This window comes from Trachemys scripta, chromosome 4 (assembly GCF_013100865.1).
Source record: "Trachemys scripta elegans isolate TJP31775 chromosome 4, CAS_Tse_1.0, whole genome shotgun sequence".
NCBI lineage: Eukaryota > Metazoa > Chordata > Testudines > Emydidae > Trachemys > Trachemys scripta.
The window spans coordinates 105,695,370-105,710,865 of NC_048301.1; the positions used below are offsets into that span (position 1 = coordinate 105,695,370).

Consider the following 15,496-nt stretch of genomic DNA (forward strand, 5'->3'; position numbering starts at 1 on the left):
ATAAAGATAATCTGTACTAGTTTAGAAAACTTTAGGGAAGGTGAAGAAAACCTTTAGCTTCTGGGAGGTATTTCAGTGTAAGCCCATCTCCATTTTGAAAATGGAGGCAAGTGATCTGGCTGTTTGTGTTGTATTGTGAATCACAAGGATTCCATTCCATAGCTGCCTGGAACAACAAATGCAAAACAGTAGTGGCACAAAACCAGTGTTTGGTATTTGCATTTGAAGGCAATATCTGCAAATCGTTTGGATATGATCTTTATGGCAAACGAGTCACGCTATTTTCATGGAGTTTGTTTTCATGTTTTTGCTGAATGCAGAGAGCACCCCTTACAACGTCAAAGTTCTATGGCCTCTGTTACATAGGAGATCTGTCTAGATGATCACAATGGTCCTTTCTGGCCTTAGAATCTATGAATGTCCCCTCCAAAAAGCATTAAATACAAAAGCAACATTTACTAGTTTCATCAGTTACTGCTTGTTACAGTGCTATGCCAGACACGCAACAGAATCAGCATTTAAGTACAACCATATTAAGAGTCCAATTGACTATTTATTTCTGGGTGATTAGAGAATAGATACAAGGGGAATAAGTAAACACTGGAATTAGAGTCAGTTCTTACTAAGAAATGCAGTGCCATCTGTTGGAATTATCTGTAATATCACCTGGACAAGATGCACAGGAAACTAAGAAATTCCATACCAGAATAGCTCAATGTCTCATCTAATCCGATTGCCCACTCTATATATATGACTGTAGGAGGTGCTTGCATGGATGCCATCTTGAATTGTGCCCAATTTCAGGGTTGATGTTTTGCCACTCTGCTGTCAGAACCAGCTTTCCTGCTTTGTATAATGCAGGCATGCCTTCCTGGATCACAACCCTATCTGCTGGGCAGCTGTACTGTTTATTACTAACATTGGATCCAGTATTATCACAAACCAGGCCAGTGATTGAAGCCCCCACGTCTTGATCATTGCATGAAGGTGCTTTATTATTGCCCCACTGTTGCCTATCTAGTCTCCAGAAGAGCAGGTCAGATGTAGGGTCACAGAATTAGTGTCAGTCTAGGGGATTGTATCTGTAAAAATAACTATCCAAATGCCAGACAAAAACTTCTGTATATAACCTGAAGTTGTTAATAGAGTTAATCAATGGATACCCAGAAAGTATACCTCTCACCATCTGAGCATCTTTGTCCTGAAAACAAAATCTGGCTAGAACATGCCCAGACTTTGGATAAATTTGGAGCTGGTTCCAGACCTGAAATTTGTGATGCAGGCCCATCTCTAAGGTCCAAACCAACCCTCCACATTGAAATATCCCCAAACTTTGGTCAAGTTTGAATTCAGAGTCAAACTTTCAAGATGAGCCCAAGCAGGAGTCTTACTACACCGCCATAAAATATAACAGATAAAACAAAGTACAGCAAGAGATGTTAAGAGTAACAAGAAGGGTTTCTTCAGGTATGTTAATAACAAGAGGAAAGTCAAGGAAAGCATGGGCCCCTTACTGAATAAAAGAGGCAAACTAGTGTCAGAGGATGTGGGGAAAAAAAAAAAAGAAATGTACTCAATGCTTTTTTTGCCTCTGTCTTCACGAACAAGGTCAGCTCCCAGACTACTGCACTGGGCAACACAGCATGGGACCAGCCCTCTGTGGAGAAAAAAAAAATGGATGAGCACAAGTCCATGGGGCTGGATGCGCTGCATCCGAGGGTGTTAAGGAGTTGGCAGATGTGATTGCAGAGCCATTGGCCATTATCTTTGAAAACTCATGGCAATCAGGGGAGGTCCCAGATGACTGGAAAAAGGCTAGTGCCCATCTTTAAAAAAAAGGGAAGGAGGAGGATCCGGGAAACTACAGGCCAGTCAGCCTCACCTCAGTCCCTGGAAAAACCATGGAGCAGGAACCTCAAGGAATCAATTCTGAAGCACTTAGAGGAGAGGGAAGTGATCAGGAAGAGTCAGCATGAATTCACCAAGGGCAAGTCATGCCTGACTAACCTAATTGCCTTCTATGATGAGATAACTGGCTCTGTGGATAAGGGGAAAGCAGTGGACATGTTATTCATTGACTTTAGCAAAGCTTTTGATACAGTCTCCCACAATATTCTTGCCAGCAAGTTAAAGAAGTATGGGCTGGATGAATGGACTATAAGGTGGATAGAAAGCTAGATTGTCGGGCTCAATGGGTAGTGATCAATGGGTCCATGTCTAGTTGGCAGCTGATATCAAGCGGAGTAACCCAAGGATCGGTCCTGGGGCCGGGTTTGTTCAATATCTTCATTAATGATCTGGAGGATGGGGTGGACTGCACCCTCAGCAAGTTTGCAGATGCCACTAAACTGGGAGGAGTGGTAGATACGCTGGAGGGTAGGGATAGGATACAGACGGACCTAGACAAATTAGAGGATTGTGCCAAAAGAAATCTGATGAGGTTCAAGAAAGACAAGTGCAGAGTCCTGCATTTAGGATGGAAGAATTCCATGCACTGCTACAGACTAGGGACCAAATGGCTAGGCAGCAGTTCTGCAGCAAAGGACCTAGGGGTTACAGTGGATGAGAAGCTGGATATGAGTCAACAGTGTACCCTTGTTGCCAAGAGGGCTAACGGCATTTTGGGCTATATAAGTAGGGGCATTGCCAGCAGATCGAGGGACGTGATCATTCCCCTCTATTCGACATTGGTGAGGCCTCATCTGGAGTACTGTGTCCAGTTTTGGGCCCCACACTACAAGAAGGATGTGGAAAAATTGGAAAGAGTCCAGCGGAGGGCAACAAAAATTATTAGGGAGCTGGAGCAAATGAGTTATGAGGAGAGGCTGAGGGAACTGGGATTGTTTAGGAAAAACTTTTTCACTAGGAGGGTGGTGAAGCACTGGAATGGATTGCCTAGGGAGGTGGTGGAATCTCCTTCCTTAGGAGGTTTTTAAGGTCAGGCTTGACAAAGCCCTGGCTGGAATGATTTAGTTGGGGATTGGTCCTGCTTTGAGCAGGGGGTTGGACAAGATGACCTCCTGAGGTCCCTTCCAACCCTGATATTCTATGAGATACTTTTGATTAACAGATTGCCATCTAGCCTTGGGGCTATATCCTGCCTTACTTCCTGGACTGCATCTACTATGGACACTAGTAAAAATTTGTCCGTGGGTAAAGGGTTGTAGGTGAACTTTTAATAACAGCATTTCTCATAATCAAGTTTTACTTCCTCTTTTATATAAAATTTGTTGGGCCCAATCTACCAATACCCTGTGCAGTCATTTACACCAGTGCAAAATCAATGTTACACATTACCCTTTCTGATTTGGTAGTACTTTGCACAGGTATCAATTACTGCCCGGGGCCATAGTGAACGGGGCCTTAAATTCACATTAGTTCAAACCTGTATTCTCATCAGAACCTTTTGTTCAGTGAATAAATTCCATTGTAAAAGGATAATTGCTAAAAGCAAATTACAGAGTATTCTAAACCAAATGTATTCTTTTTGAGGACACTATTCTGGAAGCTATTGGAAGAGAGAGCAGCATCTCCAATGATAAAGTGGACTTAACAAATAAAACGTGAGTTTGGTTGTAATATGATGATGATCTAAGAAAGGGAGTGAATCTGAAATCCCATTATTTGAGGTAAATGTAATTAGTCTACAATGGGACTTTTATAACTTCACAGGTAGTGATGGACCTGAATCAAAACTCTCAGATCCAGACACTTCCACACTTGAAAGAAATCCAGATGCATGTGGTCAGACATAGTTCTTCTCATATGCCTCCCCCATCCACAACTCTTTCCTGTTAATTCATTATATAGCCTGAATGTTACCATTATTTGTCTGGCAATCAGTTACGGAGATTATTTGTTATTTGTCTAGAGCCAACAGAGTGCTAGGAGCTTGACAGACGGGCATGAAGACAAGGCCCATGCTCCAAAAATCTCATCATCTAAACAGATAACATACAGATGAGGGAGAAAGTTTGAAAAGTGGCCAAAAGCAGCAGGACTGAAGAGTGAAGGAGAGTATATAACTTGTAGGTCCCATGCTTTTTAAAAATGAGCTATGGATCAGCAAACACTTCACTGTGTGGGATGAGGGACTTCACAGAGAAGGTAAAGCGTGGCAATCTGTATGAAGGAAGGGTTGCAAAGCTGTTTAGAAGTCAAGGGTGCGAGCTGGCTGCACAAGGAAGGGACAGTTACTAAAGGCAGAGAGAATAGAAAGAGGGGATGTAAAAGGAGAGAGCAGAGAAATAGACATCATGCAGGCTGTGCAGGGGACTTGAAGAGGAGGACAGCATGCCTACATGCCATCTTCCCCCAGTGGATCACTGAAATATCATTTTAAGAAACTCATTATTGTTTGTGTTTTGATCCTTGAAACAGAATCGGTTCATTTACAGGACTTTTACTCCCTAACCACTCTAGCCTGTTATTCTAGAGGCACTCATAAGTCCCGACTTGCTGGAACAGACCTCTTTTTTTTTTTTTTTTTTTTTTAAAAGGACGAAGAATGTGGAAACATCTGTTTAGTAAAAAAAAATTATTCATATTCCATAAAAAAAAAGGAGACCTGGATTTTTCAGTCAGTTTTTGGGGCTTGTGAACTCTGGCAAAATCTAGTTAAAAGCAGTGGGGAGGTTATTTATTTTTGTCGTGGATATATGGACAAGATTTGGGCACATTCACTTTTAATAACTGAATGTGTTAATGCTTGTTTCTTGAAGTCACTCACAGATGGGCTGACAAGTGTTTCATTGGAATAAGCAGCAGTTGTGAGGAAAATGCTCATTCACAAACAAACTTCCAAGGGGATGACAATACAAAAAGGGAGGGCAGGTTGAGGCGTGCTTAGGTATTTGAGGGATACACTTGGGCCTGGTCTATACTACCCGCCTGAATCGGCGGGTAGAAATCGACCTCTCGGGGATCGATTTATCGCGTCCCGTCGGGACGCGACAATCGATCCCCGAATCGGCGCTCTAACTCCACCAGCGGAGGTGGTAGTAAGCGCCGCCGACAAAAAGCGGCAGAAGTCGATTTTGCCGCCGTCCTCACAACGGGGTAAGTCGGCTGTAATACGTCGAATTCAGCTACGCTATTCACGTAGCTGAATTTGCGTATCTTAAATCGACTCCCCGCTGTAGTGTAGATGTACCCTCAGACACAATTTCCATACAGGTGTAGGGTGGTTTTGCTTTTTTCAACCCTAGCACGATTGATAATCTATCATCTTTAGCCAGTCTGTGGGAGAGTAGCAGACACATGACAAACAGATTGCACTGACTGAATTGCTGGTTTAAACCCCAACACATAGCACAGTTCCATTAGGTTCACACAGGTCAACGCATGAGGAACTTCACATGGATTTTAGTTATAGGTGAGTTTCTGCAACGTTGGAGGCATGTTGTCTTGGTGGGCTTTCCCTCTTCTGCAGATGCATATCTACATCCTCGTATGGATGGGAGCGTGGGACTTTTATGTTGTGCCCGACAACTACAGACCATGCAAGTCTCACACACTGAAAATGGGACACATGCAATCAGTGAGTCATTCCCATGAACAGCTAGGGCTGAACTGCCCCAGAAATAGCTTCAGGCCAATACAAAAAAGCATCAACTGTGTTATTTTGGGTTGATACACAACACAACAATGTAGCATCTGGGTAGCACAATGGAATGACAACACCAAGAAGTTGCAACACAAACATTGCTAGTTGCTGCCACGACCACAGCTGTTGTTTCATGCCAAGGCCCCTCTTTTCAGCTTGAGAGACCTTGGTTCAATTCCTGGCTCTGCCGTAGATTTCCCATGTGACCTTGGGCAACTCACTTCAAATCTTTGTGCTTTGGCTCCCTCTCTGCAAGAGGAGTATAATAGTACTTCCTTTGTCTCGTCTACTTGGGTCCTAAATTCTGCTGTATCTATGCACAGTAGGAGGCAGCCCTCACACCACTTAGCAAATGGGACTCCAGTCTTGGCTGTAATATAACATTATGCTACTACTATAACATATTAATATTAAGACAAAATGCTGAAGCAGGGGTAGTCAATAGGTGGACCGCGGGCCAAATCCAGACAGCCAGATGCTTTTGAACAGACCCTAAAATCTTTTTATTTACTTATTATAATTCTTGTTATTAATTTTTTAATTATATTCTCTGGTCTGGATCTTCACCAAGAAATTTGGACCTCAACAAAAAAATAATTGACTTCTTGTGCTAAAGGGTAAAATAGGGGAATACATATGAACACTCTGAATGAAGAGTAATTGTTATTTATTAACTTTGGCAAATTTTGCAATTTTCCCAATCTAACCTGAATATTTTTGAACTCTCATCTTTAAGTGCTCCATTATTTCAGAGAATCCATCTGCACTAATTATCATACCACTGCTCCAATGGAAGACACAGAAGCCAAACTTTGCAGTAATGACAAAGAAGAAGCATTCAGAAGGGAATTGCCATACTGTACAGGAGAAATTGACTTCATGGCTTCCGGAAAGAAACGTGGGAAGGTATGATAAGTTCCTTAATGGGATGGGAGAAGTCAGGTTCTTGACTTCTATTCCTATTGTCAGATTATTTGGTTTGCATTACAGTAGCGTGCAAAGTTTCAGAAACAGGAGTGGGGCATCAGTGCTATGTGCTACACATGCCCATGTGAAGTCATGGTTTGTGCCCCAAAGAGCTTACAATCTAATTTAAGATAAGACACAAATAAATGCAACAAACAAGAAGAAAGGAGGAAGGGGGGGGGTGACCGTAATAAGATCACTTGGTTACATAAATAAGCATCATGCACAACTGGATGGCTTTGAACCATTTACACTTTTTTAGTTTAGTTTACCCTTCCCAGCTTTGTCTATTTGCATATCATTTGCCTATTTCAGCTTCTGCCCATCAATCTATTTTTTAAACTTCTATTTATTTAAAACATTTAAAAATGTACCCTTTGCCTATTTAATTTATTACAATTCTACCCTGACTTCTTCCCTCTGCACTTCCAGAAGAAGTTTCTGTTACCTTCTGCCCATCCCATATCCATAATCTCTCTCTTGGATGCTACCTAGGAAAACTCCCACAAGTCAAGTCCTCCGCAGACATGGAGACTCCAGAACACCTCTCCTCTTAGCCACGCACCAAGTCTTGTGCTGATGAAGGCTTGGGATTCTGAGCAGATCCTCAGCTGGCGTAAGTCAGCATAGCTACTTTGACGTAATGAAACCATACTGATTTGCACTAGCTAAGGATCTGTCCCAAAATGTGTAAAGTGCAAAGTAATGTTAAGATGAATCAGTGGCAAAGGTGGGAAGAGGACTCAGGCATCCCAGGCTCCCAGCCCTGCATTCAAACCACTGGACTCTCCTGCCTCTCGGGCAGTGGTTCTCAACCAGGGGTATGCAGAGGCCTTCCAGGGGGTATATCAACTCACCTAAATATTTACCTAGTTTTACAACAGGCTACGTAAAAAGCACTAGTGAAGTCAATGCAAACTAAAATTTCATACAGACAATGACGTGTTTCTACTGCTCTGTAGACTATACACTGATATACAAGTACAATATTTATATTCCAATTGATTTATTTTATAATTATGTGGTAAAAATGAGAAAGTCAGCAATTTNGGAAGTCTCCCCCCGTCGACGCCGCGTACTCCTCTCGGCGAGCTGGCCTAAGGCCTAGTCTTCACTTACCGGCTGGTCCGGAGGCACGCCATCGATGTTCTGGGATCGATTTATCGCGTCTGGTTAAGACGCGATAAATCGATCCCGGATCGATCCCGGAAGTGCTCACAATCGACGCCGGTACTCCAGCTCGCCGAGAGGAGTACGCGGCGTCGACGGGGGGAGACTTCCGGCCGCGTCTGGACCGCGGTAAGTCCGGAGTAAGGTACTTCGAATTCAGCTACGTTATTAACGTAGCTGAATTTGCGTACCTTAGTCCGAAGTCCGGACTAAGTGTAGACCAGCCCTTAGAGTCTGCACCCAGAAGACCTTACAACAAAATTAAGATTAAAAACAGGAGGAAGCATCAGATTCATGGAGGCAGTGATAAAGGGTGTTAATGATAAAAATCACACAATGGCTTGTGTGAGTGGTATGCATGTTGAGAGTTATATAGGTTACTGTTCAGTAGATTTTTTTAAAACAGTCTAAGGCTTCCTTGAAGAAGCCTATTTTGTTGGAGGCAATATGTATAAATAGGTGGTTTTAACACTTTTTCTTTTGTTTCTGTTGTTCTGTAATTTGTACCCATCCTTATTTTAAAAAAACAATACCTTTTATAGTATATAACAAAAGCAAGCCTTATTGGAAGCAAAACAGCATGTGATTTAAAGTGTCATATATAAACATTAAGTCACTGTTACTTCCAAAGCACATTACTATAGAATGAAGACAACACACTCATGAATAGCCCTACGAAATTGAAACCTAGGAAATTAGATCATAATTATATATCAAAGTATGTCCACAGTTGAGTGGTGGGCTGGGAAAGCTCAGTACAATGGGGATATGTGGTTGCAGTACTTAGTTCTAGTTTACAACAATGGTCTAGTAGACTTGTATGTACTATATTCTTCTGGTAAATATTTTAAGAGCTGAGGCATTTTGGTTTATTTCCTCTGGCTGATCCTATTGACATCACTGATCTGTTTTAGACTTTTAATGCCAATCCAATTATGAAAACCATGCATCGTATTTAGTAAATACATCAGCAGAGAAATCTTTGCTTGTTATTGAACTCTGCATCACTGAATTATCAACAGATTATTTGAGCCAAATAGGTATCCACAGAAGGTAGAAATCCAACTCAAGTGAAGCCAGTGGAAAAAGAGCATAAACTAAGGCAGCTCATGAAAATTAGGAAGACAGAGTATTTGAAGAGCAAAACAGCCAAAGACATAAAAACAGACAAGAAATAATTCAGGTAGTGAAGAAACAAGAAGTCTGTGACAAAATGGTTAAGCCTGCTCGACTCCACAGGAGTCAAGACAGCGGTTGAGGAGGACAAGGACATTGAAGAAGAAGAACTCAATAATGCATCAGTCCTCACCACTGTGGATATTGGGGAGATACACAATGAATAATTAACCAGTTGAATTCACTGCCATAAGATGCTAGTGAGGTCAAGAACTTAACTAGATATGTATATGGATAACATCCAAGATTTAAAAATAAATAAATAAATAAACAAAAGGAATATAAAACCTTTTCCGTACAAAAAAGTAAAAAACTGGGTGATGGAAGTTGGGCAGACACTTTCCTCTATTGGCAGGTTTTCCCATAATTGTCCATTACAGGGTCTTCTGCACCTTCTTCTGAAGTATTTTGTACTGGCCTCTGTCAGAAAGAGTATTAAGCTAAAACTTGTGACTTTGGGCATCATTTAGTCTCTCAGACTCAGTTCCCCCATCTATAAAATGGGGATAATAGCACTTCCCTACCTCAAAGGGGTGTGGTGAGGATAAATACACTGAAGATTTTGAGGTGCTCAGGGACTATGGTGATGGCTGCCCACCTGTTGATCTGATATGGCACTTCCTAAGGCAGAACTGCCTCAGCAAGATCTGCAGGATCAGTCCTAATGTGTGGTTCTGTCAGACTCACTGTCCTGAAGTGTTTCCTCATGGCAAGACTCAGCATTGCAGTCCCTCTGCTTCACTATCCCCTCCAGACTCAGTGATCTGGGCAGTGACATGGCCCTCTGGCCAGGTCACAGAAAGAGAACCACAGAGTGTGATAGGTCAGCCCTGCCTGGGACACCCACCAGCTTCCGGCAGAGGCACCTGCCTCAATTTTCGCTTCCTTTCATCCATAAGAGGGGCATAGTCCTTCAGTGTCCAATACAAAGCCTGCCCCTGAGCATAAATTTATTCACATACGCCAGTGCAGTAATACCCTAAAATCTTGTAGGTCAAACCATTCTCCAATTTCTGTAATAAACATACAAAGATACAGGGGGATTTTCCCATTCCTCTCTCCATGGAGATCACCTTCACAGCACCCACCCAAAAGTCAATAGCAGCAGCACTTTGTTACCATTTGCCCCCGATCAAGGGCCTCACTCTCCAGCCATCCCTATCGGAGAGTGACCCATTTCTTGCTGCCTTTCACTCACTTCTTCATCGAGAGGGTTCCCCACTCCTGCAGTGCTTTACTCCTCCAGACCTGCCTGCCTGTGAGTTCTATCCCTGCTCAGGGGCACCCACAACAGCTTTCTTGCTTCTGGGTTCAGCTCTTCTGAGCAAGCCGGATCCTCTTCAGGCCACTGCCCAAGCCTTCTACTCAACAGGGGTCCCTAGCTTGTGTCAGTTCTCTCCACCACTCCTGTTACAGATCCTATAGGAACTCAGCTTTCTCTACTGGATCTCCTGAAGCTCTCTCCCAAGAAGCTCCTGCCAGCTCTTCCTTGCTGTTCCCTGCCTCCGAGTCTGAGGCAGCTCTCACCACACCACCTCCTGCATCTGACTCTTCTCAGGCTCAGACTCTCCAGGTCTCCTTCCCTCTAGGGCCAGGTGCCCTCTCAAGCCTAAATTGACCAGTCATAGGCACATTGGCCTCTTCCCTCTAAGGGTATGTCTACACTCAAATAAATGACCCGGGGCCTGGCTGCAGCTGGCCCGGGTCAGCAGGTTTGGACTCACGATGATCGGGCTGCAGGGCTAAAAATAATAATAAAATCACTCTGTAGACATTTGGGCTCAGGCTGGAGCCTGGGCTCTGGGGCCCTCTCCCCTCACAGGATCCTAGAGCTCAGGCACCAGTCTGATCCTGAACATTTATACTGCAGTTTTACAGCCCTGCTACCTGAGCCCGACCCAAGTGATCCAGGCCAGCCATGGGTGATTAATTGCTGTGTAGACGTACCATTAAAGGGCCAATGTTACTGTTATTCTGTGACACAGGGTGTCTAAACTCAAGGGAACAAAATCTCTTCTGCCCTCTCCAGATGCAATTCTCTGCAGTCTCTTTCCCCCTCTCCCAGTCTCTGCAGAGTTCTTCCTTCCTCTGTTACAGAGCTTTCTCCCTTGACGCCTGGCTCCTCTCGAGCTGCTGACCCTTAGGGCCTCTCTCCTGGAGTGTCTCTTCTCCCAGGCCTGCTTCTGAAGTCTCCTTCTCCCCAGCTGCCTTCTCCATTCAGAGAGAGTCCCAGGGTACAAACTCCTTCCTTCCAAACTCCCTCTGTGGTTCCTTTCCCAAAGAACACAAACTCCCCAACTACCTCTCTCTGGGGTCACCTCTCTCTTGCCCTACATTTACAGGAAACACCCAGTCTGGTTCTCCCCAGCTGGGTCTAGTCCTTAATGACCTGTCTCCCCTGCAGGTGACACAGATTGGGCTAATTGGGTTGTCATGCTCCCCTTAAACTCTGTCACTGCCAGCATGGGGTTTGTACACCCAAGCACAGGCTTCCTGTCCACAAAAGGTTATGTCCTACACCACCTTGACCTGACATGCCAAGTCTCACTCTTCTTGGGGACAAACTCCTTTTTGAATATTAAGGTCTATCAGTACAATATTTCACTGTTATGGTGAAGGATTTTTCCCATCTGTTCCAATTATATACATAACATCTCTGACCCATCCTCTACAGTAAAACCATAGTTTGATGAACACCAATCTTGCTAATGACCAGGTACTGTATATGAACCATTTCCACTAAATGGGAGGACAGAGGGGGGAGAGAAAGGGAAATCACATCAAAATGATCTTGATGAAGAACAAGTCAACATCTCTTCATGTTCTGATGTTCCAATGCATTGGAAATCACTTTACAGTGGTGTGAGGGTGTACCACACTGCAACTTATGCTCTGTATTTGCTGTAGTTTTGAGAGGTATAATTTTACCAATTAGTTTGTAAAGATAGCAGTACAGTATAACCCCTATCTTGTTATTCAGTGCCCTTTTGTTTATTACAGTTTGTTAAAGTTCCATGTGCCATCCATCCTGGAGTTATATTTGATATTATGATCAACAAATGGAACCTACCTGCTCCCAACTTGGTTGTCTCCTTAGTTGGAGAAGAAGAAAACTTCCAAATGAAACCTTGGTTACGGGACACCTTAAGAAAAGGACTTGTAAAGGCCGCAGAAAGCACTGGTTGGTTCAACTCCCAAAATCGGGAACATAATTTCTTCTACCTCCACCCTAAAGAGTCCCCATCCAGCATTTGCCAATCTTGCATCATTAATTTCAGTGGAACTGCTCATATGCATAACAATTACATACATGCTTAAGGGCTTTGCTGGATGGTGGCCTAGACCTGTATTAAGATATGTATTAATGATAGTCATACTGCAGTAACTTGTATCTCAATTATTTACTACTTCATCCAAATTACTCCAGGCAGTGGTTCTTGCAACTGATAAACATTTGAAGTGCAGTTATACTCTAAAAGGTAATGGGGGAAAAGGTGTCACAGTGGGATCCATATCAATTTTCTCTCCCCAGCTCCCTAGTAGTGGTAGGATTTTCAAAAGCACTCAGCATTGGCCTAACTACACTCCCATTGAAGTCAGTCTTGACTGCGGTGGGAACACAGAGTTGAGACAAGAGAGAACTTCTGAAAAATACCACCTGAATCTCTTCACCTTCTGATTAAGAGTGGGTGTGTTTTTGTGTCTTTTAACTGGCAGCCCAGCAAACTCAACCTGGAATCTGAAAGTCAAAACTGACTTATTGTGGGCATCACATCCTCACCATTCATAAAGAATTTTTTATTGGAACGGACAATTTTGTTAAGTGATGCAGAAACCAGAAGAGAATCTGGTTCACTTTACCTGGTGTTCACTGCAGGGCTAACAGGAATGAAAAATATTTGAAATATTGACACTACAATTGGCCAATAGGACTCTGAATACACATCTGTCAGTTAAGAAGCCATTTTTTCTTTGCCCCTATGAGCATAACTGCATTTTGAAGTTTATAAAGTGCTTAAAGCATACTTTAGTGCTCAATATAGCATATACTCTGTTCATATTGCTTTGCTGGTTCCGGGGGGGAAAAAAGGTCATCGTGCCGTTTTGCTTTTCATTACTAAAAAAAAGCCAAGTACTAAGGTAGTATCAGAAGTACCATAAACAGAAATAGTTATTGAGATCATTGCAGCTGCTATTTATACTTACTATGCACTTCCTATGCTGCAAGTCATCTCAATACCTACAAGCGGACACTGCTAAGGACTTAGTTATATTTTACTTTACTTTTTGTCTACTGACACAGTTTGCAGAATATGCTAAATTATTTAGCGAGTGCGACCTCAAGTGGTTTGGTTGTCACTACAGCATCTGGGTCTGGTAACCACCATGGCTTGCCCTAGGCACGTGAAGAATGAAAAGAGCCCTGCTCTTTTGAGGAGTCCACTCTCCAGTACACCAGAAAGCAAGAAGAAGAGAGTGTCAGATACTTTCCCATAGAGCTAAATGGAAAAACCCTAAAGCAGCATCTCATCTACCAGCCATTTCCAACATCCCATGATCAGTCCTCCCAATTTAGTCCTCCATCCCAACTGCAAGATGCCACCTCCACAGTTCCCACCCTCCACCCCTTCCCCCAAGAAGTAGTACTGCCCCAGATATGCAGACTGTCATATCTTTACTTCCAGTAATATCATTCTGCCTCTAAATGATTCTCCGTGCTCCATCGAACATCCCAGATGGGAGTATGGTCCCTGTTAAACCAAGATGACAAAGCTGGAACTCAAGATGTCTGAAACATGTTTGTTTGTGCCTATCATTCGTCATTGCTTTCTTTAATAAAAGTGTCCTGTTTAGTACTGACTGTGATTCTATATGTAATGACACAAATTATCGATATCTGCTTGAGGCCTCAAAGATTGTCTTCTCAGAGGCCCCAAGAATATCTAGAGCCAGCCTGGACAAAACACATAGTTAGAGGTACTTATATGCCAAATGGTAAAGCAACTAACTCCATAATGTTTTTATTGATTTCAGGTGCCTGGATCTTTACCAGTGCTCTACGTGTTGGAATAACGAGGCATATCGGGCAAGCAGTCCGAGATCACACACTGGCTAGTACTTCAGCTAGAGTAAGAGTGATTGCAATAGGAATAACTTCACTGGGAAAAATTCAGCACAGAGAGATTCTGGACAATGTGAAGGTATTTTTCTCATAACACTTATATAGTCATTTAAATATGAACTGCCTCTCCGAAAATAATTGCTAATGGTAGGCAGCAAAACAATTGAGCTGCTCTAAATGACAACAGGAAAGATCTGAAATTATATTAGAATCATTATGATTCTGCACCCTGTGCATGCACTCCATAGACATCTCCCCCTGCTTAACAAGCAATGCTGCAAATATCCAGCAGGTGTCGGTATTATACATTTGATTAGTATAGAGTCCAGGAGAAAAAGAGCTTGGAGGAAGAACTTCTTTATATATTAATAGGATACCACTAATTCTACATAATTTTCTACAGTCACTATAAAATTAGTCACTACAAAAACTAATTTTCCCCCTGCTGATACTCACACCTTCTTGTCAACTGTGAAATGGGACACCTTGATTACATTAAGCTCATTAGCACTACAACAGTAATTTTTCCTCCCTTCTTGTCAACTGTTGAGAATAGCCCACTTTCACCTTAATTGAATTGGCTCGTTAGCACTGACCCCCTAGTTGGTAAGGCAACTCCCATCTTTTCATATGCTGTGTATTTATACCCCTCTACTGTATTTTCCACGCCATGCATCTGACGAAGCAGGTTTTAGCCCACGAAAACTTATGCCCAAATAAATTTGTTAGTCTGTAAGATGCCACAAGGACTCCTCGTTGTTTTTGCTGATACAGACTAACACGGCTACCCCTCTGAAACCTATATCTGCACTGTTATGTTTCTGTGTATACAACAGAAGAAGATGGCCCAAAGAGCCAGTTGCAGATCCTTGATCCTGGGGCTAATTCTGCATGTTTTTTATTTATCAGTTAGTGTCACAGATGTGCTCAGTGCTATACTCAGTGCCTCACCCTTGGCCCCAGAGAACGAGAAGGATCTGGGACATGCCGTGGGATTGAGTTCCCCCTTCAGGATTACGCCTCAGTTCCTTGTGACCCCTGGCCAAACTGTGTCATTAGAGGGGTTGGTGTTGGAGAGGGCCCCTGGGCCTAGGATTTGGCCCTTGGCTACTGAAATATGCTCCTGACCCTCAGGCTCCAGTTAATTATTTATATGGTACCACTGCTGTGCACAGAACTGTCCAGACATGTAAAATGACACATCCCTACCCCATACAAAACAAAAAGACAGCAGGAAGGAGGGGAAAAGGAAAGCAACACACAAACAAAATGACTGAGCAGACGAATTGGCTGTATCTTGCTAGAGCCCAGTGTTCAGCGTCAGTGGGCAGGAAGGGGAAAGGGAAGAGGTGTGTGTGTGTGTTTATTTATTGAAAACCATCCTACAGCAATGTGAGCTAAGTTAAAGGATCATGAGGAGAGAAGACAAGAGAGGTGAGCAATCCTAGTTTGAGCTG

General features: G+C 43.0%; 1 protein-coding gene across 3 annotated transcripts in view; it reads left to right on the forward strand.

Moving 5' to 3' along the window:
• TRPM5 (transient receptor potential cation channel subfamily M member 5) overlaps positions 1-15,496 on the forward strand; it is an 84,711-nt gene that overhangs the window by 24,956 nt on the left and 44,259 nt on the right. For 2 of the 3 annotated variants that reach the window (XM_034770262.1, XM_034770263.1), the window contains exons 1-4: positions 3,506-3,563; positions 6,342-6,511; positions 11,918-12,098; positions 13,952-14,118. In XM_034770262.1, coding sequence (XP_034626153.1) covers positions 6,395-6,511; positions 11,918-12,098; positions 13,952-14,118 — 465 coding nt within the window. In that variant the 5' untranslated portion in view covers positions 3,506-3,563; positions 6,342-6,394. Of the gene's footprint in view, positions 1-3,492; positions 3,564-6,341; positions 6,512-11,917; positions 12,099-13,951; positions 14,119-15,496 lie in introns of those variants that run through there. The other variant, XM_034770264.1, reaches the window with a different exon arrangement.